Source organism: Miscanthus floridulus, chromosome 1, assembly GCF_019320115.1.
Source record: "Miscanthus floridulus cultivar M001 chromosome 1, ASM1932011v1, whole genome shotgun sequence".
NCBI lineage: Eukaryota > Viridiplantae > Streptophyta > Magnoliopsida > Poales > Poaceae > Miscanthus > Miscanthus floridulus.
The window spans coordinates 48,494,226-48,520,018 of NC_089580.1; the positions used below are offsets into that span (position 1 = coordinate 48,494,226).

General features: G+C 43.4%; 2 protein-coding genes across 3 annotated transcripts; one reads left to right on the plus strand and one right to left on the minus strand.

The window, feature by feature from the left end:
• Positions 1–4: 4 nt before the first annotated feature.
• On the minus strand, positions 5–9,959 carry LOC136456376 (E3 ubiquitin-protein ligase At3g02290-like). Its single transcript, XM_066456222.1, has 5 exons — positions 9,906–9,959; positions 9,571–9,708; positions 1,220–1,601; positions 685–794; positions 5–542 (listed from the first exon to the last, which is right to left on the minus strand). Exons 1-5 carry the CDS (start codon positions 9,957–9,959, stop codon positions 516–518), a joined length of 711 nt encoding a protein of 236 aa, XP_066312319.1. The 3' UTR covers positions 5–515.
• On the plus strand, positions 9,926–15,611 carry LOC136514119 (uncharacterized). 2 transcript variants are annotated; one of them, XM_066508139.1, is made up of 2 exons: positions 9,926–10,974; positions 15,390–15,611. In XM_066508139.1, the coding sequence occupies exons 1-2, from the start codon at positions 10,475–10,477 to the stop codon at positions 15,403–15,405; spliced, it is 516 nt and encodes a 171-aa protein (XP_066364236.1). In that variant the 5' UTR covers positions 9,926–10,474; the 3' UTR covers positions 15,406–15,611. The 2 variants fall into 2 exon arrangements, with proteins under 2 accessions (XP_066364236.1, XP_066364289.1); XM_066508192.1 differs by lacking the exon at positions 15,390–15,611 and adding an exon at positions 14,170–14,346.
• Positions 15,612–25,793: the final 10,182 nt, after the last annotated feature.

Below are 25,793 nucleotides of genomic sequence, written 5' to 3' on the forward strand. Positions count from 1 at the left end.
TAAATTGATTGTTATCATTTGCACTAAATATTCCGCAAACTTTCTGGTCCAATACCATTTAACCTGGAAAATTTTCTGCCATGTTAATATAGTCAAAGCTTGAAATTTGATCTTTGACATTTTGTTCAAATCCTTCTGACAGATCCTCCAAAAAATCATTGCCGAGGGGCCCCACTACTGTCCACTAGTCTATTTCTTGTTAATTCAATTTGAACTTCAACCGAAAACTGAGGTTTCCAGAACCTGAGATTTCAGCATGAAAACCTGATGTAAGCACACCCCCGTGGTCGCTAACATCAAGAAAAAATGTGAAGTGTGGCACAAACCATCAACTTTGTCATTAAGAAAGAGGAATAATCTACTCTATAAAGAAAAAAAATGAATTTTCGCACTGCTGGAAGTTCCAGCAATCGATCTAGGCTGTATTTCATGATTTCATCAATGCTATGTACACAACACACAGGATTTAGCTTGGGTCTTCCACTTGCCGTCTGTGAAGACTTCCATCAGCGGGGTCATTCATCCTCATTGAACAACATAATCTGCAGCAGAACATTATGACGTTAGAGATCTATTTCTTAAAATTGTTTTCAGACTGTTTAAAAGAACCATGTTGATAAAGTACCAAGTAATATTTCACTTCTCAAGTGAAATAATTTCTGGAAAAAAAAAAAAACTAGGTACCTTTGCACAGACAGGGCAAGCTTCACTTCTTTCCATCCACTCATAAATGCAACTAAGATGGAAATTATGGTTGCATTGCAATGCAATCTTCGGATTCTCATCATCATATTCTGTGGACAAATAAGTATACGATTCAGAACACAAGAAATACTGAAGTCACAAATGTATGGTGTTGTGCATAAACTATAATGACAAGCATGATAACTAGGACATAGCTACTTCCCCTTTTGCAAGCTCAAACCACCTTACATGTTTTTACTTTTATATATATTGACATGGAAGCAAATATAATAATCTAACAAACCACCATAACTGAGCACTTAGGCATGCCCATATATTTAGAATGAATCAAATGAATGAACATGTATTTCCATGTGCAACAACATGCAGCTACAAGATTTTTAACTGTTTAACTTTTTATTCATGCATGCTAGACACTTAAAATCTGTAACTTATAAAGGCAGTATATATATATATGTTGAAAGAAAAGACAATTTGTGAATAGGAGAGAGCAGTGTCAGTTGTTTCCACCAACCTTCTAGGCATATCGGACAGTCATCCTCATTGTCAGAAGAATCACAGAATTGTATTCCATCAATCCTCGAACCTCCTGAGTGCTGTTTTGCTGATGTCTCAGAAACCTTATAGGCTGTGCAAGTTGATCCAGCATCAGCATTCTTACTTTCTGTAGGTTGTTCTGGTTTCTGGATATGCGTTGATGCCTTGTCATGTCCTGACACTGTTGGGTGCTGCACCATGCGAGCGCTGAATTGAGGATCATTGTAAGGCAAAGGCCATGGAGGGGGACGGAAAGTATCCAATGAGTCCACTTGATTTGCAGAGGTGCAAGCTGCAAGGGGAATCCTTCCGCAATCAGGTGCCACACGTGTATCACCTCTGTGACGAGCAGCAGAGCCCTGGGATGGGAAGGAAGCAATTAGAAGAGAGTGCAGAAAACGTATGTGAACAGAACAAACAGAGATGACACAATGATACAAATCCATTATACTGAGACCAAAAACTCCAGAACATGCTGTAAGTTGTGCGAGCTTAAATTTCTAAAATAAGCCATTTGAGCTCAAAGTTATAAAAACAGATCCCAAAATTTGGAGTAATTGCCAAAGTCAGACATCAGTAAAAAAAAAATTGGATGAGCTCCATGCAGATTATGATACTTCACATAGCAATTATTAAAAACCAACAACAATTAACCTTCCTTCTACTGTTAGTGTGACAAATCAATATTGCTCCATCCAATTCTGTAACCTTAAACACCATGGAGTCCAACTTTGCACCAATGTGATCTCAGAAACAGCCTAATGCATGCAAGAGCCAAGAACACAGAGACGAACACCCTCTGTCCCTCTCACCCTCTGGCAGTTGTAACACCTCTGGTGTTACAAGCTTGCTTAGCACTACTAAGTCAAATTTTCGAAACGAGTTTCTTGGAATTTTTTATTTAAATAGACTTGATGTGATAAGTGAATCTGGTGACCCAGTTTTGTGGACTCGGATAAACGCCCAAGTTAAATTACTTAGTGCGTAAAGATATTTAGGAATGTCGAACGACGATGCTAGCGAACGGTTTGTCCTGTTATATTAAGTATGAAAAGCAATTTTTATAAATAAAATAAAAATCATTAATAAATAGAATGATATATATATATATATATATATATATATATATAGGGAGAGGCTATTCAGTAGCCGGCTATAAAATAAGTTATTCTGTAGCCACCTCCATTTACCATAATTTTATACACTAATTTACGATAATGTTAATACATATTTACGATAGTTGGGTTACTATAACACATGGAGATATTTACCGTAACGTTATAATAAACCACTTAGTAAATTAACATAGTAAATATCGTAACTCAGAGTGTATACATAATAATTTATTTTGTAGCCAGCTACAGGATAGTAGTTCTATATATATATATATATATATATATATATATATATATATATATATATATATGTAGCTGGCCACAGAATAACTTATTCTATAGCCACCTTGATTTACGATAATATTTGTACCAATTTACGATAATGACAATACACATTTACGATATATGGGTTACTATAATTCAAGATAATACTTACCATAATGCTATAGTAAATTACTTATGAAAGAGTTACCATAATCTCGTAAATTAGTATAGTAATTATCGTAACTCAAAGTGGCCACAGAATAACTTATTCTGCGGACAGCTACAGAATAGTACGTCTATATATATACTCACGGGTTTATTTTGATAAGCACGAACTGACAAGAGAGAGCGCAGCAGCTTCGTTTATTTTTTCTGGCGTACAGCGTACTCGTTGCATGGCAATTATTTACCGTCTCGTTCTCGTCATGGCTCTGCATTTCTCTGCATTGCAAAGCCTCCCATCCAATCGCATCTGAACTGGTCCACTACGTTGGGCATCTGGAATCGATGCACGTGGTTTTGCCCGTGCCGTGTCCTCTCTCTGTCGTGCACCGTCGAGTAACCACTGCCTCCGTTGTCCCGTTGAACTAATAACCTTTGTGCTGCCTCTGCTTGCCTGTCACGGCTTGTCTCTGTCTACCTCGGATTTATCCGTGCGCTGCCCGTGCGTTCACCATCAACGTCTCTGTCTGTCTCTGCCTCTGTTTGCCCTTACTTGTCTTATCGGCCTGTGCAGAGCCGCTGCTCGCTCTGTCCCCTTGCCTCTCCTTTTCTATACCGCAGCACCACCGAGCCTTCAGGCAGCAGCAGGCCCCTTTTTCTTTTCCTCGTCTACCACGGCGCTCGGTACTTTGGCGTCCGTGCTCTTGTCCGGCACGCCACCTCCCCTGCTTTTTCCCCGCTCCTCCGCATGAAGCACCGGCGTCCTCTCCTCTTCCTCCCCAGCGCTCGGCGCCCTGGCTTCCGCGCCCTTGCCCTGCACGCCCGCATCCTGCTGAGCCATAGCTCCTCGCCAGTCCGTCCGCACCGAGCTCGGCCACTGCCTCTGCACCTGGCCGCCGTTGCCGGTTGCTGCCCCACGGTTCCGTGCTGCTGCCGTACCTCACCGTCGCAGCGTCTTCTGTGCCCGCCGCACTGCCTTCCCCTTCCCCCGCGATGGCCACGCCCGCTGTCAGGGCGCATCGCGAGCGCACGCAAGTCCTCGCAGCCGCGCCTCACCAGCCGGTTCGCCCGCGCCCCGCCATGGCCGGCCATCTCTTCCGGCCGGGTTCGGCATGCCGCCTCCCTGCTCCCGCTACTGACCGCAGTTGCGCGCCGCACCACCGCCCGTCACCGGTTTTCCCCTCTCGCGAGCGCGCCCGAGTTCGTAGTGCACCGCCGCCCGCCCGGCGTCTCTCCCCTTTCTCCCTTGCGAGCGCGCACGTGCCCTGACCCTGCGTGGACCTGCTGCTCCTCGACGCATCCGAGCCACAGCGCCCCGCATGCTAGCGCCCCTGCCGCTTCCCTTCCCACGCCCGCAGCAGTCACGGTGCGCCGCTGTGGCTCGTCCGTCGCGTGTGTGAGCGAGCACGCACGGGCCCCCTGAAAGGTCCTAATAGAGGGGGGGTGAATAGCCTATTTAAAAATTTATAAATCAACTAGAGCAATTTGATTAGTATGACAAATAGCGTAATGCAAACTTGCTCTAGCTCTACAAGGGTTGTAAGCCACCTATCCAACAATTCTAGTTGCAATGATTACTTAGGCACACAAACATGCTATGTAATTACTCACTAAGAGCTCTCAACCTTGCTACTCTAAAGAGCTCAACTAGATGAATATAAATAATAAAGCAAGCTCTCAATTCTAATTACACTAAAAAGCTTGTGTCAACTAGTTTGCAAGAATGTAAATAAGTAAGTAGAGTGATTATACCGACGTGTAGGGGATAAACCAATCACAAGATGAATATATAGCCAATCACCGGGAGAATGCCAAAGACAAGAGACAATCGATTTTCTCCCGAGGTTCACGTGCTTGCCAACACGCTACGTCCCCGTTGTGTCGACCAACACTTGGTGGTTCGGTGGCTAAGAGGTGTTTCACAAACCTTGTCCACATGATTGGACACCGCAAGAACCGACCCACAAGTGAGGTAACTCAATGACACGAGCAATTTACTAGAGTTACCTTTCGGCGCTCCGCCGGGGAAGGTACAACTCCCCTCACAATCACCGAAGGCGGCCACGAACAATCACCAACTCGTGCCGATCCTTCACCGCTGCTCCAACCGTCTAGGTGGTGGCAACCACCAAGAGAAACAAGCGAAATCCGCAGCGCAACACGAATACCAAGTGCCTCTAGATGCAATCACTCAAGCAATGCACTTGGATTCTCTCCCAATCTCACAATGATGATGGATCAATGATGGAGATGAGTGGGAGGGCTTTGGCTAAGCTCACAAAGTTGTTATGTCAATGAAAATGTGCAAGAGCTATCCCTTGAGCCTGCCATGGGGCTATAAATAGAGCCCCCATCAAATAGAGCCGTTGTACCCCTTCACTGGGCAAAACACGCTCTGACCGGATGCTCCGGTCATACTGACTGGACGCTAGCCCTCAGCGTCCGGTCGCCCGATGGACGCCACGCGTCACCGGCTTCAAACGCTGTTCGTCAGATTTTAACGGCTACGAAGCTGACCGGACGCTCCGATCAAAACTGACCGGACGCTAAAGCCCCAGCGTCCGATCGTTTCCAGTAAGCTCCCCGAGGCATGTTTTTTCGACCGGACGTGTCCGGTCCACCTTGACCGGACGTAGACCAGCGTCCGGTGCTCAACCCTAGCGACTGTGCCGTCTGACAGCTCGACCGGACGTAGCCCTTCAGCGTCCGGTCGCTGAGTGACCCAGCGTCCGGTCAGTAGACCGACGCCAGCATCATTTCGACCAACTCCATTTCAACTCTAACTTCTTCACCCTTGCTCAAGTGTGCCAACCACCAAGAATTTTGCATCCGACGCAATAGAAAATAGACATTTCATTTTTCCAAAAACGCCGATACACATGTGTTAGCATATTTTCACAAATATTTTCAAGGGTGTTAGCACTCCACTAGATCCTAAATGCATATGCAATGAGTTAGAGCATCTAGTGGCACTTTGATAACCGCATTCCGATATGAGTTTCACCCCTCTTAATAGTACGACTATCTATCCTAAATGTGATCACACTCACTAAGTGTCTTGATCACTAAAACAAAATGGCTCCTACATTTTATACCTTTGCTTTGAGCCTTTTGTTTTTCTCTTTCTTCTTTTCCAAGTTCAAGCATTTGATCATCACCATGCTATCACCATTGTCATGATCTTCACAATTGCTTCATCACTTGGAGTAGTGCTACCTATCTCATAATCACTTTGATAAACTAGGTTAGCATTTAGGGTTTCATCAATTAACCAAAACCAAACTAGAGCTTTCACCCCCACGACCGCGCTGGACTGTCGCCTTGGTGTTGCCTCTCCTAAGCCTCGCGCCGCGTCCCCTTCCTCATCGTATCCGCATCGCCAGGAGCCGTCGCGGCCCCTGCTCAGGCCGTCGCCGTGCTGCGCCCTGCCCGGCACGTGCGGGGTCTAGCCGGGGGTGCGTTGCGTCTGTCTGGAGCCTATGGGTCTGCCCTCGCCAGCCACCGCGCCACCACCTGCTGCCTGTCGCCGGCGAGACAGCCGCTGCCGTCACCTCACGGCTGTCCGTGTGCGCGCGTGGCGGGTGTTTCACCAGACCCACACGGCCGTGTTGTTGCCGTCCTCGGGTGCGGCCGCAATCACTGCTGCTCCCGCGCGCCGCCCCGCGACAGCCCCGTCGCCGGCGAGCAGCTTCCTTGGGCGGCGGATGGCCTCCCCTGCCGGTGCTCTGTTTTGTGGGAGGAGCCGAGGTGAGAAATTGAAGTAGAAGTTTTATTCGAGGTTCTCAACGTAATAAGCGTGACTCACATGAACAGTAGGTGCTGTGCTGTGGGTTGAATTAAAGAAGGTACAGGGGCCGCTATGCAAATGTGCCGCGCCACTGCCCGCCTGGGCCGCGCCTGCGCCGCGCGTGAGCCAACTGGCTGGCCAGCACTCGCCGTGCCATTGGGCCACGGTGTGGGACGTCGGCCGCGTGCCGCGTGCCGCTTGGGCCGGTCCGGTGCCGCACGTGCTGGGCCGTGTGTTAGCGTTGGACTGCTGGGCCGACAGGGTTGCCTCCGGCTCTTTTCCGTTATTTAAATACTTTTCTAATATAGGTTTCTAGTTAAACTTGTAAAATCAATATAAAATTATGTAGTTGTCCAAAAATAATGAAACCAAATTTGTTAGTCTCCTAAAATTATGATATACCTGTTAATATATTTTGTTCACATAGTTTGGTAATATTCTTGGAAGCTATATAATTAATTTAAGGTACTTAATATTGTAAAAATATAAACCTGTAGGAATTCTTGTGATAAATTGGTAATAGTGTTGGATCTGAAATTTTTACAGTAGGCTCCTAGCAATATTAGGTACTCACTGTAATTTTTGTAGCTCTGGAATAATTAGTTTGCTAAATAGATAATGATGTCCTATTGCGAATAAAGATTAAATTGATAGAATAGAATAAAGAAACAACCTTGGTTTATATAACTAAAATGGTTGTTGGAAAATAACGCCTTATCTGACAACGTGTATATATAGCCTAAGTACGGTCGTCGTTAGAACTAGCCCGTTAACTTGAGAGGCGTAAATCGTATTTTACGAATCACGATTGTAGTCGATTAATTACGTCTTTGCATTGCATCGCATTGCATATCATATAGGTACGATGATGGATCAACGGATCAAGTGAAGGATGAGTGGGAATCTGCAGATTGTGTGATAGTATTCTCTTCAGGAGATGATGCGATGGGCTTTCTATTCAGATGATGTGGATGATCTAAAGATGCAGATACTAACTTTTTAATATATTTTATCTAGGCAAGGCCCGGTGCATAACCCCTACTCTTCTGCAGTTTAAATTATATTTGTACATTAAGTTTTAAGGAGTTGAATGAAACCCACTTGCATATATATATCTTTATTCTATGAGTCTTACTAGTATGACAGGATCGTGTAGATTGCTATGCTACAGGACTCCGGTAGAAGTCGAGTGATGGTTGTCACTCGCGAGAGATAGGAAATATATTATTGGATTATTATCACTTGAAAAATATAAATGGTGGAAAGGAACATTGTAATCGGGAAGGGATATGGTTGGGTAGGTGTAAGAGGTTGTGTCGCCGTGGACGCGGGACATAGCTTAGTTACACTGCTTTCCCTGTCTGTGTCGGTTAAGGACAGTCGTTGCATAAGGCATCGTGGGCAAGTCACAAATTTATTATCCCGAGCACATACTTGTATATGGACGCTTGAAAGACTTGTTGCTCTCTTGTCGTGGATCCGGCTCTTTTCGGACCGACTGTCAGGGTGGTTTTGGGGTTAGGATGTCCTTGCACCGTACTAAGTCCGGGACTTAGGAGCGGGAGCTTGGAGTTCTAGTTTGGACGGGGACCTAGACACCCAGGACAGGAGGGTGATGGGTTGGTCCTGCTTGTGCCCGAGGTACAAGCGGGGCGTGTGTTTTCGAGATACCCAGCTGAGGGCATTGATTCGCGAATCGCCGAGCGATCCAGTACGGCTTGTTTCGTGTCTAGCACCGTAGTAAGAACTGAAAGATGAAAGATGGAAAAAGGAAATCTAATTGCTTACCACCTGCTTGAAAGTAGCACAGGTGCTTATATAGAATGGTTAGTTAATGAACCAATGCGGCTATTAATAAAAATCGAATATAAGGACACACGCTTAGTAATGCTTCCTGTAGATGCAATAAACCCATAAGTCAGATAGTCTTGCGTATCCTTAGAGTCTTTTCTTTCTTCCTGTCAGGTAAGTCTTGCTGAGTACAATTGAGTACTCAGGGTTTTATTCCTCATGTTGCAGGTGACAAGTGGATGCTAGAGCTGACTCTTGTGTGTGGATTTCTCCTGGTGGGCTCAGAGAGGATTTCCTTTACGCTGCGATCATAGTTTTTATTTATAACTCTCACCAAATATTTTTATAAACAAAAGCTCTATAATTTGTTGTCATAATTTATTTATCTATGTTTCGTCATGCCATAAATATATATTTATTTTTATTGTAATTCTGATCATATGTTTATATTCCGTTGTTATATTAAATTGTTCATAACTCTGATAACATGATTACATTCCGTTGTTATAATAACAAATATTATACTATGATGTTGTATTAAAAGTGACGTAAGAAATTGTTAAGAATGATGTAAGCTTTATTCTCTCATTTGTGATCCTGATGGAAAAATATGGATTTTCAGGTTCTCCCTTGTGGTGTGCCCGACGAAACTGTGTAATTTAGTGTTCTCGTTTAAATGCTTAGCTTCTAATGGAAAACGAGCACTCCTGAGAGGTATTAGATTAGACGGTTCTGCCACAGCAGTACCCGCATGGATCCCCAAATCCTAACACGTATTTTGCAGGATCCATGAGCCATCGTCAGAATAACACAAACACACATGCACAGATTCATTAAGGGTGCGTTTAGATCCAAAAAATTTGGATTTTGGCTCACTGTAGCATTTCGTTTGTATTTGATAATTAGTGTCTAATTATGGACTAATTAGGTTCAAAAGTTTCGTCTCGCGATTTCTCGACCAACTGTGTAATTAGTTTTTTTTTATCTACATTTAGTACTCCATGCATGTGCCGCAAGATTCGATGTGACAGTTACTATACAAAATTTTTTGGCAACTAAACGGGGCCTAATTACCGCCGCAACACGCTAACACCCAAAACGGTTGATGAAAAACAAGTCAACGACTTTTTGCAATGGCAGAAGGACGAAGACGATTGACAGACACTATAGTATTATATACTATAGCAGTGGTAGATGGTAGAAGCATACCGAGTCGACGCCATGGTAAGGGAAAGGCCATGGTAGGCAGAAGCAGCACACGGGCGGCGCTGCCGAGCCGTCCTCCGGGTACCGCAGACCCCATCCCTCGCCTCCCCCTTCCAAGTTGGAGCCAAGCAGAGGATTCTTCTAGTTCTAGCACCCAGTAAAGGACACCCGATCGATACTTTTTCTTTTTGCAACAAAGAAAATCGAAGTTAGTAGGCATAATTCATCACGTATATATACACTCGCAATTAGATCAGGTCCGATTGCAAATAGCCAAACAGCTTAGATTAGGCTTCGAATGCTGCTCGGTTTCGCACAGCAGGAAGGGGCGGGCATACCTGCTGGGTGCTCGTTGCCGGAGAAGTAGAAGGAGCCGACGAAAACCTGCGCATCTGGCGGCGGCGTAGGCAGTATACAGGGAGAAGAAAGCACGCGGGGAGGAGGAGTCGGAGCCGGGGGTCTGTTATGTTCGCCCGACGCAGGGTGCAAACGGCTTCCGCGTATATGAATATACCTATAAGAGCATCTTCGACAGTTCCCTAAACCCCTCCTGATCCTTATTTTTTTGAAAGATGAACAAAAAAAATTCTCTCCAACAACTCACTGCTAAAATTTAGGCACTTCTGAAAAAACCGAACCAATCCGCGTAACTTTACGTGTACCTCCGACTCAGCGTATCCTTCCCTCGGCGAGGACGGGCTGTGGCGCGTCGCGGTGTCCGCCGAGGTCCGCGGCGTAGCGTCCACACTCGTGTACAGGAGCTCGTCTCGAAGGTACGTGCCATGGTGGAGCCGCCGAGGGCGGCGCGGGGGCGGCTGTGCGGGACGAGTCGTTCTCGGCCTGGCTGCAGGTGCTTCGATCCGAGGCGCTGCGGGGACAGGAGGTGCTCGACGACGCGGCCCGCGCTATGGCCGCCGCCAGCTCTGCCCGCCGCTTCCTTGCGGGCTTCAAGGCGCTCTTCGTCTGCAGCGCCGAGGTGGACCGCCTCGCGGAGGCCGTCGAGCAGCTCGAGCTCCTGGCGGGGCCCGGTGGCGACCTCGACATGTTCGTCAGGGTCCTCAGCCTGGACGCCGCCCGGGCCGCCGCCACGGAAGAGGACATGGACGTCGACGGGCGCCCGGCACCCGGTGCTCGCCACCGGCAGGAGGGGAGCGGTTGCAGCTGTGGATGCGCGGGCACCGTTGCGGCCCTCCTCCCCTCGCCTGGCGCCAAAAGGAAGCGCGCGTGTGGCCGCGATGGCGGCGGCCGCTCGGGCGTCGACGCCGGCTCGACGTCGCGCGGCGAGGTCGACGCGGTGCAGCCGCAGAAGCGGCGGCACCTGTCGTGGATGCGCTCGCACCTGGGGCGTGGGCCAACGAGTCTGACAGCCAGGCCGACGACGTCGCCAAGGGCTGGTCCGGCGTTCAGGTACCCGCCAGCACGCTTGCTTGCTTCCTTGATTGCTCCGATCAGTCTCTGACACACTCACTCACTGGTCACTTGCTTGTGCGACGTAAGTAGATGTTTTTAGATGTCATTTATTAGAAATTCTACTCATAGGTGCTCTCAGCTATGTTGAATAATCACCTGCTTGTGCGACGTAAGTAGATGTTTTTAGATGTCATTTATTAGAAATTCTACTCATAGGTGCTCTCAGCTATGTTGAATAAGATATAAATTGATATCGATATTATACAAATTCAAATTTGAATATTCGGATATGAATACGATGTCAGATGCCGAATTATAGACTCAGATACACATGGATTTAAACTCTTCTAAACGTATTCGAATTCAGATATGAGCTGAAAATATTCGTTCCATTTGCACCCGTGCCCCGAGGAGCAACACAACCGCAGGGGCCTCCTCCATTGCTTTAGACAATTCTTTTGCATGTTTTTCTTATTTATTCATTTATTTTCTTCCCTTTTGGTTTTTGTCCTTTCTGCAATTTTTATTCAACACATGGCGGGCGGAATATTGATTTTTAATTAGTGGAATCATGATAATATTTATTGGAACATTTGCAAATGAGCAAAGGGAGCATCTTTTATTTTTAGTAAGGCAGAATTTTTTTCTCATGAATCTTGAAATGTTTTTCTCTTGAATCTGAAATAATTTTCACAAAGCTGGTATATTTTTGGATGTGGAACTGGCTGAATCCAGGGTGTGGCCGTGTGGGTTATATTTGGGTCAGGAGATCGGAGGTCACATATGCAAGGTACTGCGAGTTGCGATTTGTTGTTGCACCGAACAACAATCACAATTCACAACGGATGAGCTGAACCGAAAGAAAAAGGAAGTGAGATCAGGCAAGAGAAAATAAGAGGGAGAAGAATCTTGGTGGTGGCACTAATTACGAGATTAGCCCTTGCTTTTGCTAACAACAAAAGGCTACTTTTGAAGGTGCCGATGCCGTTCTTAATGATGGTGGCACCAGACACTACAGTCCAGATCTTCCCTGATTACTCGCACTTAAATTGTAGTGATGCCTGCTGGCACAAAGGGAGAAGAGATGTTCTCCAAGATGGTGGACACAATTGTTGCACATAATAAAGAGTTAATAAGAATATACTTGTGAAATAAAATGAGAAAAATCCAAATTTCTACTTCAATTTCGACCCATGTCAAGATAATTCCATAAATTAACATTTTGTTTGATTTACTCCCCTCAAATATTTAGTTGGCCCAATGTACCACAAACAATATTTCTTCTTTTTTATTTCTCCATTTTGAGTTTATTTTTAGTTTCAAATTTTGTGAGGTGATTGATACCATAATTTATGTAAGAAAACACATCATGTTTTTTAAATAATCTTTTAGCGGGTTAAGACATCTAATAATGCATTAACACTAGAAATATAAAATTGTATGAAACATAAAGATGAAAATTTCATAATGTGTTTTCAAAATAAGTTACGATGTCCGCACTCTCACCTTATAAAATTTGAAATTAAAACTTAACTTGTATGTAGAGAAATAAAAAGGTATTATTAAGGAGAAAAATAGATTAACTAAAATAGTTCTTTTATGATGAGGGGGTAGTAAATTGAACCAAATGTTAGTTTAGGTGGTTATCCAGACATAAGTCAAAATTGAGGTGAGTAGTTTGGATTTTTTTCCAAAGATTTTTTTCTCTCTACGTGATGATACTTAAGAATATGTGACTGAAAAAGGAGTGAGAAAATATAGTAAATAACAAAAAAGGGAGAAGAATTTTGGTGACAGCAAGCTTATTTTCCTCTCCCTTCGGTCGGAAAAAAACATGATGTTCAGACTAGAGCGAATGCCTTCGGTGTGGACAAGTTTCACTGAAGTATGGTCCCTCCATTTTAATTTGTCATAAGTCATACACTCATACTTGTCTAATTTGACCAAAAATATTATATATATAATATCAATAAATAAATGCACTATTAAAATATATTTCATGGTGTACCTAATGAAACATGTTTGATGCTATAGGTGTTTGTGCAATTTTTTTTTTATAAACTTGGCCAAAGCTAGAGAAGTTTGAGGGGGAGTATTTTTCTAGTTAATTGGGTCATTTTAGTTTTCCCAAAATGACATTACACTTTATGTGAGGATCATGGTGTGGTAAGGATTTGCATCAAGATTCTTATCGTTCCTGTTATGTAATGAACCTTATATTATGATTTTTCAGTTAAACCACAAAATATTTCACACAAGAAGCTTGAAGCCTAGTCTCATCCAAGATAAAAAAAAACTGAAGGCTATTTTGTAGAGCCAAAAAAATCATTAGCTTGATAAGTGGGTTTGTGAAAATGGGAGAATTTGCAGTGTGGAAGGGTGTTCTAGTAAAAAAGTTGTGAAAATGGGAGAATTTGCATCAATAGTGTAGTTTTGTGGCGGCCGGCCCCATTTCGTTGATGCAGGATTGGCTACGTTTAATTGTCTTGATTAATGGACGCACCTATATCTAATACCGATACTAGTCAATTTGATGCCTTCATTTTAACTTATATAACAACAGCGATTAGATTAGCAGGACACTGACACGTGAACCATCTGAATTCTTCAAATTAGTCTAATAATCCGATCCCCACCATATGTTTGATAGGTCAACCAGCTGGCCACTGGCAAGCAGCGGACCGATTGATAATCAAATATGTTCTTATCTTTTTTTTGAGAAAAAGACTGTGTTATATTATATGAAAACAGAGTTCTCTTTTAAAACACAATACATAGGTCATGTTCGTCTGTCTTATAATCCGTACTTTTCAGTTTGTTTTTTCAGCTGGAACAGTATTTCGGCTTGTTTTTTCAGCAAAGCGAACGGGGCCATAGACACAACTAAGCACACTCTATACCTATAAATGTCTCAGAAAGAGACCGGGTTGCTATAGATCTTAAAGTCCCTATATATACATCGCTATCACGTACCACTAAAAGAACATATCTGAGCAACCCATGTCCTCAGTTCGCAAATATCAAATACGTTAAAAAGGTACTGAAATGCCAAATAAATCAGTGCACATATCAGCTTCATTAGGTAGGCTAGCTACCGCCAAGTAAACCATCTGAAAACAGTCATTTCAGTTCAATTTATTCCTGCTGATCAGCCATGCATACTTTTTGTCACTGACTGGCAAAATATTTCAGGAGAAATTGAATGGGAACAGTGGTGTACTCCAAACAAACAACAGAAAATGTTTGTTATCATTATGTGAGGAAAATGTTTGCTTGGACCGTTGGACGGACAGCAGCTTTGCTGTTGATTGCAGTGGCCACTTTAGTTGCGGATGGCGGCAGTCTCCAACTTGCCCATTACTCTTTGTATCCCGGAAAAGTTGCTCTTGAGTAGTGGAGTCGTGGAGGGGTCGCATAATCTAATCCTTAGTACTAAATCACGTCCATTCTCCAATAATCAAGGCAGTTGACGCTCCCCAGCCGCAACTATATATGTACTGCCACTATTAACTATGCCACAAGAAAGAATGTCACTATCAATCGATATTAATATGTCATATATATATATATATATAGTAGCCATCTACTTTAAAATACGGAGTAACGTCTATTTTTCTCCATTGAATGTAATCTCGGCATGTTATCCGTTTCTTCTGGCCATTAATTAACTACTAATCCAGATACTTACGCAACGTATACTCCATTTTATTGCATGTAAGGGCCTGTTTGAATGATGCGGTTTTCAAAAACTGTAGTATTCACAAAACTGTGGTTTTATAAGCCAAAGAGACACCAAGCCGTGATTTAGAAAAAAGAGGTCGTGAGTGGAGTTTTTAAAACTCCAAAACGACTACAGTTTTGATAAAATCACGGTTTTTGAGACTACAAGATTTGTTGCATCCAAACATCCAATAGCTTTTAAAAACCAAAGTATTTTATAAAACCATGATATTTCTCCAATACTTTAAAAATACTTTGCATCCAAACATGGCCTAAACTTTCCAGTATTTGGCTTCTGATTTCTTTATATGTATTTTTGGACGTACTGGAAACACGTGTATCTAGAAAGGTAACTTCAAAGTGTATTGTACATGTCAAAAAAATATTCTTGTTAATAGTTTCTTTTCTGTCCTTTGTGCCTTTGTGCCTTATGCTAGCGATCAATTGGAATATAAGACCTTAGCTGGAGTCAGCAGCAGATAATTTGATGGAATGTGTAGAACATTAACACAGTGGCTTCAATTTCTATACCCCAGGTGTTTCGTTTCGGTGTTTTCTATAAATAAACCCCTCCTTTTCTCCTCTTCCCGATGTTGAATGATGATTCAGGAGAACAGTTGTGTCTACTCTTTTTTGTTATTTTTGATAATGAACAGTTTTGTCTTGCTTGAAACTTCACTGTGAAACTGCAGGCCTGCTACAAACTGATGAGTCACCTGCTCCCCTGGTGGCTGGTGGCTGGTGGCTGCTTCCTGCGTCACCGCGCCGTGTCATTCACTGAACCTGCTTTATAGTCCTACTGAATCATCAGCGTCGGTGAAATTCTAATTCTAATAAAGAAAACAGTGTCAATGAAGGGCCGTGCAATGCAAGCAGATGCATGCGGTTCCCGTAGGAACCACGGCTATTAACCGAACGGGGAGATTAGCTTCCAAATGACAGCAACGTCATCTGTCATCTATCAAGCTAACTAATCAACAATTCAGAGAGAAGTTGGGCAGGCAGGCAGGCTTGGACGCACTTGCTGGCACATCGCCGGCCGGATGCAGTGAACCAAAGCGACCTAACCTGCGGCTCACCTTAATTAAACTTTGTCTGCTGGAAGTCCCTGTCCCTATCGTGCGACTAGAACGGCTTTTCTGAGTTGGATCAGCAAAATGCCAGTGCTTTGCTTTTATATCTGGTGCAGGTACTCAGGTCCCTTCCATCTCTTTTTCTATTACTTTTATTTATATACAACTATAAATGCTATGTTCGTTTGGCTGATAAGCCATGGCTGAAAGTACCGTTAGCTGATTTGTTGTGATAGAAAAATACTGTTCGTTGACTGAAAAAGTACGGCTTATAAGCCAAGTGAACAAGACGAAAGTATATATAAACATATAGGACCTCACGTGGTGATTTTTTCATACCAACTTGCCACGCTACATGCTTGTTGTGTCTGTTTAATCAGTCGTTTGTCCTGTTTAATCATCGTTTAGTTCGTTTAAATGGTTGTTTAGCCTGAACGAGGTGACCATTTAGTCCGGTTAAATGTTTAGGCTAACCCTGAGACAAGTAAGGATACAAAATTTTACCTGTGGATATGGATGTAGGTATGAAATTTTACCCCGTCTCAAGGTACCTGGTCAGCACACTAGTCAGGGAGAGGGACGTGGGCTTATACCCCGTCCTTAGCACGATTAGATTTTGGTCAATGGTTCTCATTGATCTTATGGACTGAAAGATGTAGGTGGTGCATAGGGAGTGTTTATACACAAGTAAAATATAGATATGCACCCGTGCCCATCAGCCATCACCCTGGCGAGCAAGCGCGTGTGGGTTTCCTTCCTCTCTCTTCCCCACTAGACTTGATGAAATAAAGATGAATTTCATATTTAATAGGTATGGCAACCCCCACTTTCACAAGTAATGTGAAACTAAAGTTCTCCCCACTTTTCCGATTTTGCACACACGAATGGGCTTTTGAGATCTATTTGGAATTATTCAGAATTTCTTATTAGACCTAGCCCATAATTATTGGGCCGGGCCTGGTGAATCTTCATCAGCTACTAGTGGATGTTGATCCTCGGTATCCTAGAAAGTTTTAAATTTCAGCTTGTTCCGTTTTTTCATGAAGATCATCATCCTCATGAGTTGGAGCACCTGCTCTTGAAGAAATGATGTCATATTTAAAGAAATACAACCAAGTCTTTCACATTTTTAAGAAAGAATTTGCTCTAGTCATCCATCGTGGAAAAATGAAGCAAATATTTCCCCCGTAGAGAGCCATGACTGAAAAATCTCGTGTAATCGTGCTGATTTTCTTTGTTTACTGTTTTATTGAAATGGTTTGTCTAGCCACCGCAGATCAAGTTTTTTTACTTTATTTATACCCTCTTTTTTTAATAGAGTAAATTGCACGGTCGGTCCTTAAAGTATTGAGCGGTTTTTATTTGGGTCCCCAAACTATGAAATCACACGTTTGGCTCCCTAACGTATTTAAGTTATCTCACACGTTTGGTCCCCAAAATCGATCCTTGACGATATATGTAACTGTAGCATCGAGTCATCCAGTCTGTTCGCTTGTGTTTTCAGTCAGATTTTATCATTCAGTTAATATTGTTTTTCTCTCACAACAAACTAGTACCAATCGGACTTATCAGTTCAGAAACCAACCAGCAAACAGACTGATCATCATGTGTGTGTATATGTATATATAGTTAGATCGATCGTACATGTACGCTTTGTACAGCTGGTAGGATATAGACTGGACTGGAGTACGTATGTGTAGTTGGCAGCTGTTGACGCCAAAATAAAACTTCTTTGTCCCGGCAACAACTGCAACATATATTGATCGTCTAACGCAGCTACAGTTACATATATAATACTAGCTAGTATGTTATAAATTTAGGCAATTTCAGTATCAGTTTAAACCAGAAAAATATTATCAAAATGTTGGTGCCATCAGACATGTGCACGTGTGATCTAAGTGTCAAGAACATGTAGATGATACTAATTATCATGATTTTAATCGCTGAAAATAGGGGATGAACTACAACATACCCCGCGGCACCAGAGTCGGTTGCGCTAGTCGACATAGCGCCTGTTGGAGTAGTCGTTCCGCTCGATGCAGTGCAGAGAGGTTGCAGTGCCGATCTCCCGCTTCCGCCATGAACGCCGAGAAGAAGATGAGGTTGTTGTACGATCAAGCAGTCGCGTAGTCGTTCCCCAAAAACCTAATCGCCGGTCTTCACACGAGCAGATGAACTCACGAACGGCGCCGGTTTTAGAGGCCTGCTCTTCCTATTTCTGTGCTCGCAGGAACCAGGATGGAAGACTTGGCTGTAGCGGAAGCGTGGATGTCTAGCGCACGTAAGAGAGACGAGACTAAATGTTGTCTTTCTTTTATCTTGTAGCCAAGGAGCAGAGCAGGCACAACCATCCATAGCAGATCAAGAGTCAGAAACGAAAGAGATGCTCACAGAAGAAATTTCCATCATCATGAGCAGAAACTCCCGTAACTCTCGCCATTAGGAGTAGAAACTCCTGTAACTCTTACCATGCCATTAGGAGCAGAACCTCCTGTAACTCCCTCATTTAGGAATAGAAACTCCTGCCCATAATTGGCTTGAATAACAAAACCAATTCATGCACCGCATGCTCATGTAGACAGACATAGTCCGCACATATAAGTCGAGTCAACATTAAATCAAAATCTCGAATATTGCTAAATCATATAGCGCACAATATTTAATATAGGCCTTAGAATTATTCGATTTAATTAGATAAAATATTAGGCTTGGTCCACATTAAATCTAACAATCCCCACCAAATTCCAAGACACGTGTTAAATAATCTCCAATCCACAGTTTTTTGATATAGCAGAGTTTCAACGGAGACTGTTAAGTTAAACATCTGTCTAGAATAGACGTTACACTCAATCACAACTGAACAATAGACTATGCCTTGAATTGACAGTTTTGTGTGAAGTGTGTTTCACCCAAGTTCTTTTCTGGTACTACGCTGCTACAAGCATCCCTCTGGTTGAAGCATATAAGTCACACTTCGAGACCTTTCATGAGTATCTAGAGATTACCCACATCTCATAGACTGTGACTAGCAGTCGAACTCATATAGATGTGTTCCTTTTAGGATGTTCTGTAGGACAACATCCCTGCTTAAATAAGCCACTCGGATCACATTAAGGTATAAACCAACCTGCCTTACAGCATAGGAGAAACATGTATCTCAAACGATATTATTATAGGGGTCTCTCCATTACAGTCAACCACTAGCTTGTTTCGCCATCCTACTTCATGGGATCTCCGATCACATAAGACAGGTTACCACTATGGAATGACTTCATGTGATGTGGGTCTCAATCCTATCTCCCACGATGCACCATCTATCACATTACGTGACAGTCCCTTTGTAAACTAATCAATCAGATTCTTAGATGTATGGACATAGTCCAATGCTATTAATCCGGAGTTTCTCAGTTTTCTAACAGATTTGAACCGCCTTTTCACATGCCTTGTAGACTTCATGTTATTCCTAGAACTATTCACTTTGATTATCACTGTCTGATTATCACAGTTCATGGAAATAGCCGGTATGGGTTTTTCAACCACTAGTAAATCCATAAGAAGTTCACGAAGCCACTCGGCATCAATAGTGGCGGTATCTAATGCTGTGAGTTATGCTTCTATTGTTGACCTCGTTAAGACGGTTTGCTTGCAAGACTTTTAGGAAATAGCGCCATCTCCAAGTGAGAACACATATCCACTTGTGGCATAAATCTCATCAGCATCAGATATTCAATTTGCATCACAATAACCCTCTAGTACCCTTGGATACCTGATACAGTGAGTGCCATAGCTCACAGTCCCTTTTAGATATCACAATACCCTCTCAAGAGCACACCAATGATCATCTCCTAGATTTAAAATAAATCGGCTAAGTTTGCTCACAGCAAACGAGATGTCAGGCCTCGTTGCACTAGCTAAATACATAAGTGAGCCGATAATTTGATAATATCTCAATTGATCATGTGCTATTCTATGATTTTCCCTTAATAGCATACTTGGGTCATAAGGAGTTGAAATATGTGTGGAGTCACTATACCCAAAACGACTGAAAGGTCCTAATGGCTAGAGGGGGGTGAATAGCCTATTAAAAATTTCTACAACAACACTTAACAAACTGGTTAGACAATTTTGAGGCGAAGCAAGTGTTGCGCTAGCCTACTAAAATTGTAAGCCACCTACCACGATTCTAGTTTATATAGTTTCTATCCACACAATAGTTATGTCACTACACTAAGTTAGTGTGCTCTCAAAGGCTAACTAAAGAGCCACACTAACCAAACTAACAAGCTCTCACAACTAGCTACACTAAAGAGCTTGACAACTAGTTTGCGGTAATGTAAAGAGAGTGAGCAATTTGTTTATACCACCGTGTCGAGGAAGGAGCTAATCAATCACAAGAATGAATACCAATGAAGATTGATCACCTCAGAATCAAATGATGAACACAATGATTTTTTATCGAGGTTCACTTGCTTGCCGACAAGCAACTCCTCGTTGTGGCGATTTACTCACTTGGTGGTTCACGCGCTAATTGGCATCATACGCCAAACCCTCAATAGGGTGTCGCACAACCAACACAAGATGAGGATCACACAAGCCACGAGCAATCCACTAGAGTATCTTTTGGCTCTCCGCCGGGGAAAGGTCAAGAACCCCTCACAATCACCATAATCGAAGCTGGAGACAATCATCAACCTCCGCTCGATGATCCTCACTGCTCCAAGCCGTCTAGGTGGCGGCAACCACCAAGAGTAACAAGCAAATCCCGTAGTGAAACACAAACACCAAGTGTCTCTAGATGCAAACACTCAAGCAATGCACTTAGATTCTCTCTCAATCTTACAAAGATGATGAATCAATGATGGAGATGAGTGGGAGGGTTTTGGCTAAGCTCACAAGGTTGCTATGTCAATGCAAATGGCCAAGAAAATGAGCTTGAGTCGACCATGGGGCTTAAATAGAAGCCCCCACGAAATAGAGCCAGTGTACCCCTTCACTAGGCACAACACGGGGTGACCGAACGCTCCGGTCATATTGACCGGACGCTGGACCTCAGCGTCTGGTCACGCGATGCACGCCATGTGTCCCATCTCTTCAAATGTTGATCGTCCGATCTCAACGGTCAAGTGAACACCGGACACAGTAGCTCAAAGTGACCGGACGTTGGACCTCAGCGTCCGGTCGTTTCTAGTAAGCATTCACGACCGGACGCGTCCGGTCATGCTCGACCGGACTCTCCCAGCGTCCGGTCACTCGGTGTCTCCTCTGTGCACTGCCACGTCAGCGGGACCGGACGTAGCCCTCTAGCGTCCGGTCACTAAGTGACCCAGCGTTTGATCAGAGACCGACGCCAGCGTCTTCACTGCTTCTACTGACTGGACACGCCGGTCCTTTCGAGACCAGCGTCCGACCACTTACAGTGACCTCCGTCTTTTCTGTATAGGGCACCGGTGGCACCGTCGGACTATCCGCACTCTACGGGCGGACACTCCACCGGTGAAGTTCCTATCCCTTGCTCAAATGTGCCAACCATCAAGTGTATCACCTTGTGCACATGTGTTAGCATATTTTCGTAAACATTTTCAAGGGTGTTAGCACTCTACTAGATCGTAAATGTATATGCAATGAGTTAGAGCATCTAGTGGCACTTTGATAACTACATTTCGATACGAGTTTCACCCCTCCTAATAGTACGTCTATCGATCCTAAATGTGATCACACTCACTAAGTGTCTCGATCACCAAAATAAAATGGCTCCTACAATTTATACCTTTGCCTTGAGCCTTTTGTTTTTCTCTTTCTTCTTTTCAAGTCTAAGCGCTTGATCATCACCATGGCATCACCATCATCATGATCTTCACAATTGCTTCATCACTTGGAGTAGTGTCACCTATCTCATAATCACTTTGATAAACTAGGTTACCACCTAGGGTTTCATCAATTCACCAAAACTAAACTAGAGCTTTCAACAACTCAGCAATTTTTTTTACATAGTGAGATTACAAAAGAGTTACCCTACCATTTTCTTCTCTGGGTAGCTTTATGTTAAGAATAACATTAGCTTCTCCCAAATCTTTTATTTCAAAGTTTCTCGGCAAAAATCCTTTCACTTCCTCAATCACATTAATATTGTTTCCAAAAATTAGTATATCATCCACATATAAGCACAAGATCACACCATCTCCCCCACCATACCGATAATAAACACATTTACCATCTTCGTTCATAGCAAAGCCGGTTGATGTTAAAGTTCTGTTGAACTTCTCGTGCCATTGCTTGGGTGCTTGCTTTAGGCCATACAAAGATTTCAATAATTTACACAATTTTCCCTCTTGACCATTTGCTATAAATCCATCCGGCTAATCTATATAGATCTCTTCCTCAAGCTCTCCATTCAAAAAAAGTTGTCTTAACATCCATCTGATGAACGAGAAGACCATGTGAGGCAGCCAAGGAAAGTAACACTCGTATAGTCGTAAGACAGGCAACTAGTGAATAAGTATCGAAATAATCTTTGCTCTTCTTTCTGGGTATAACCCTTAGCCACGAGCCTCGCCTTGTACTTCTCAATAGTACCAACAGGCCTAAGCTTTTTCTTGAACACCCATTTACATCCCACAGGTTTACACCTATAAGGACGCTCAATAACCTCCCAAGTTCTATTAGACATAATAGAGTCCATCTCACTCTGAACAGCTTCCTTCCATAAGTCAGCGTCAAGAGAGGAGTATGCCTCTTCTATGGATCTAGGAGTGTCATCCACAAGATATATAATATAGTCTTCACCAAAAGACTTTGCAGTCCTCCGTCTCTTACTCTTTCGAGTGACTACATTATTATCCTCCTCAAGATTTTCCACATGGGTTTCAACATTAGCGTGTTCTATCGATTCATGCAACTATGGAAGTGTTATAGAATCATGACTAGAAGTGCTAGGTGTATTTTTCATAGGAAATTCACTCTAAAAAATGTAGCATATCTAGATTCTAGGATAGTACCAATATTCACATTAGGCACTCCATAATTTATTAAAAATCTATAACCCACACTGTGAATAGCATAACCGACAAAGACACAGTCAACAGTTTTTGTTCCAAGCTTTCGCTTCTTATTAATTGACACATTCACCTTTGCTAAATAACCCCATGTTCGGAGGTAAGAAAGATTTAATCTCTTCTTCTTCCCATTTCTCGAATGGTGTAATTTATTTGTTCTTTGTGGGCACTCTGTAGGGTCGAGATGCCGGACTAGAGGGGGGTTAATAGTCCTTTCTAAACTTAATCGTGTCGGCTAACCGAAACAAGTGCGGAATTAAAACAATCGGTCTAGCCAAGACTACACCCCTCTATCGATGTTCTCTAGCACCTTGCAAAGATCCTAATTAAGCAACTAAGGTGCCAAGCTAGCTAGAGCTCACCTTACCAATTCTAGAAGCAAGGTCATACAAACCTATGCCACTAGTACTTCAAGCAACGAGGGAGCTCCTACACATGCTAGTAAGGAAAAGCACAAAGCCACCTAAGCTCACTAGCAATGCTCAATAATAAGTCAACCAATGCCAAATTAGAAAGCACGAATACTTAGCTACACAAACTAAGCAATGTGACTAACAAGGTTACATAAACCAAATTAGCCACGCAAGGGAGCTACTTCTATGCTACACAAGCAAGAAGGTAACTAGTGAGCTACACAAGCTAACTAATTACAAGAGCAACTACACAAGTACAATATATATGAAAGTAATCACAAGCTTGTGTAAGGGGATTGCAAACCAATGGGAAGAACAAAGTTGACACGGTGATTTTCTCCCGAGGTTCACGTGCTTGCCAACACGCTACGTCCCCGTTGTGTCGATCGCTCACTTGGTGGTTCGGCAGCTAATTGGCATCACCTGCCAAGCCCACACGTCGGGCACCGCAAGAACCTACCCCAAAAGTAAAGGTGGCTCAATGACACGCTCAACTAGAGTTGCTCTCTGTGGCTCCCGCAAGGCGAGCACAATGCCCCTCACAAAGCTCTTCTTCGGAGCACCGCACAAGCTTCTTACGGGCTTAAACGGATACCACCACCAAGCCGTCTAGGAGGTGGCAATGTGCAAGAGTAACAACCACCACCGGCTTGCAAGACGACCACCTAGTGCCACTCGATATAACCTCATGATGAAATCACACTAGAATCGCTCTCTCACATAATCGAATGGTCACTATCAAGCATATGTGAGATGGAGGGCTCCCAAGCACTCTCAAGCATGGACACAAAGTCCCCCAAAGTGCTCAATGATAGCCATGGTTGAGACCCCCTTCTATTTATAGCCCCACCGGCTAAACTAGCCGTTACCTCTTCACTAGAAAAACTCAGGATGACCGGACGCACCCTACCAGTGTCCGGTCAACGGATGACTGCCATGTCATCCCTGACTTTAAATACTGAGCGCTCGATCTCAACGGTTAAGTTGCGATCGGACGCATCACAGTGCCAAGATCAGACATAGGACCCAAGCGTCCGGTCACTTCCAATAAGGTTCTAGTCACGACCGGAAGCATCCAATCACGCCCAACTGGACTCGCCCTGTGTCCAATCACTCTCCCTCTTCTCTATGCACCGCCACATCAGCATGACCAGACAATGAACAATGTTCAGCCAGAGTCTGGTCGCCTGCGTCCGATCACATGCCGAGAGTACCATCGCCTTTTATAATTGATCGGACGTTGCTCCCCAGAGTCCGGTCACCACGTGACCAACGTCTGGCGCACTCTGTGGAACCCTGTCTTTTCTATACAGGGCACCGGTGGCACCGTCAGACTGTTCACATTCTATGGGCAGACACTTAGCCGGTGAAGTTTCGAACCTTTGCTCCCAAGTGCTAAACACAATGTGTATCACCTTTGTGCATATGTGCTAGCATATTTTCACAAACATTTTCAAGGGGTAGCCACTCAACTTGCCACGCCACTTGATCCTAGCAATGATGCAAAATTAGATCACTCGAGTGGCACTAGATGACCGATATACAAACAAGTTTGCCCCTCTTGATAGTATGACCATCTATCATAAACCCGGTCATAAACTTCTCTACTCACCTATGACCGGTGAAATGAAATGCCCTAGGTTATACCTTTGCCTTGGGCATTCCATTCCATCTCCATTGTTGATGCAACACATGCACCAACACGATCAACAATGATATGATCCACTTCATATCATCACGTGATCATATCGGTTCATCGATCTTGACTTTACTCGCTTTTCACCGTTGCCTTCGTCCATCAGCGCCAAGTCTTGCTTAAGCTTCACCGCCACGCGGTCCATCGCTGCAAAGCCTCTGACTTGCCCTTCACTCTTGCAACCGGTCTATCAAGCCAAGTCTTGTCTTGATCTTCTCCACCTTGATTACATGACTCAATGTCATGTCTCATGTGCAATGAGCTCCTTCATCATCACATGTGTGAGCTTTGCAATATCTCCGAGCTATTTTCACCTTCATGGCTTATGTTGCTCACACACATATACTTGTAGACTAATCACCTGTGTATCTCACATAAACATAATTAGTCCACCTAAGGTTGTCACTCAATTACCAAAACCAAATAAGGACCTTTCACACTCTATTCACGATATGACATGCTGCCAATATTGCCTCACCCTACCATTCCTTAGATAGTCCTGCAATCTCTAACATCGCATTAACCAACTCAGTTAGAGTGCGGTTCTTTCTCTCGGCAATCCCATTGGATTGTGGTGAGTATGGCGGTGTCCTCTCATAAATAATACCATGCTCCACGCAAAACTTAGAAAAATCATTTGAGAAATATTCTCCCCCACGATCAGACTGCAACCATTTAATTTTCTTCTCAAGTTGGTTTTCTACCTCAGCTTTATAGATCTTAAAACAATCCAATGCTTTATCTTTTGATTTTAACAGATACACGTAGCAAAATCTAGTGCAATCATCTATAAATGTCATAAAATATCTTTTGCCACCTTTGGTCAATTCATCATTTATTTCACACAAATCAGAATGGATTA

What these genes read in the sequence shown, in the direction of transcription:
- LOC136514119 (XM_066508139.1), top strand. Translation starts at nt 10,475, where the DNA reads ATGGCCGCCGCCAGCTCTGCCCGCCGCTTCCTTGCGGGCTTCAAGGCG.
- LOC136456376 (XM_066456222.1), bottom strand. Translation starts at nt 9,959, where the DNA reads ATGCGCAGGTTTTCGTCGGCTCCTTCTACTTCTCCGGCAACGAGCACC. An exon ending in CGGCAACGAGCACCCAGCAG is followed by an intron (nt 9,709 to 9,905) that starts GTATGCCCGCCC and finishes TGCTAGAACTAG; the next exon opens with AAGAATCCTCTGCTTGGCTC. An exon ending in CTTGCCCTGTCTGTGCAAAG is followed by an intron (nt 543 to 684) that starts GTACCTAGTTTT and finishes GTTCTGCTGCAG; the next exon opens with ATTATGTTGTTCAATGAGGA.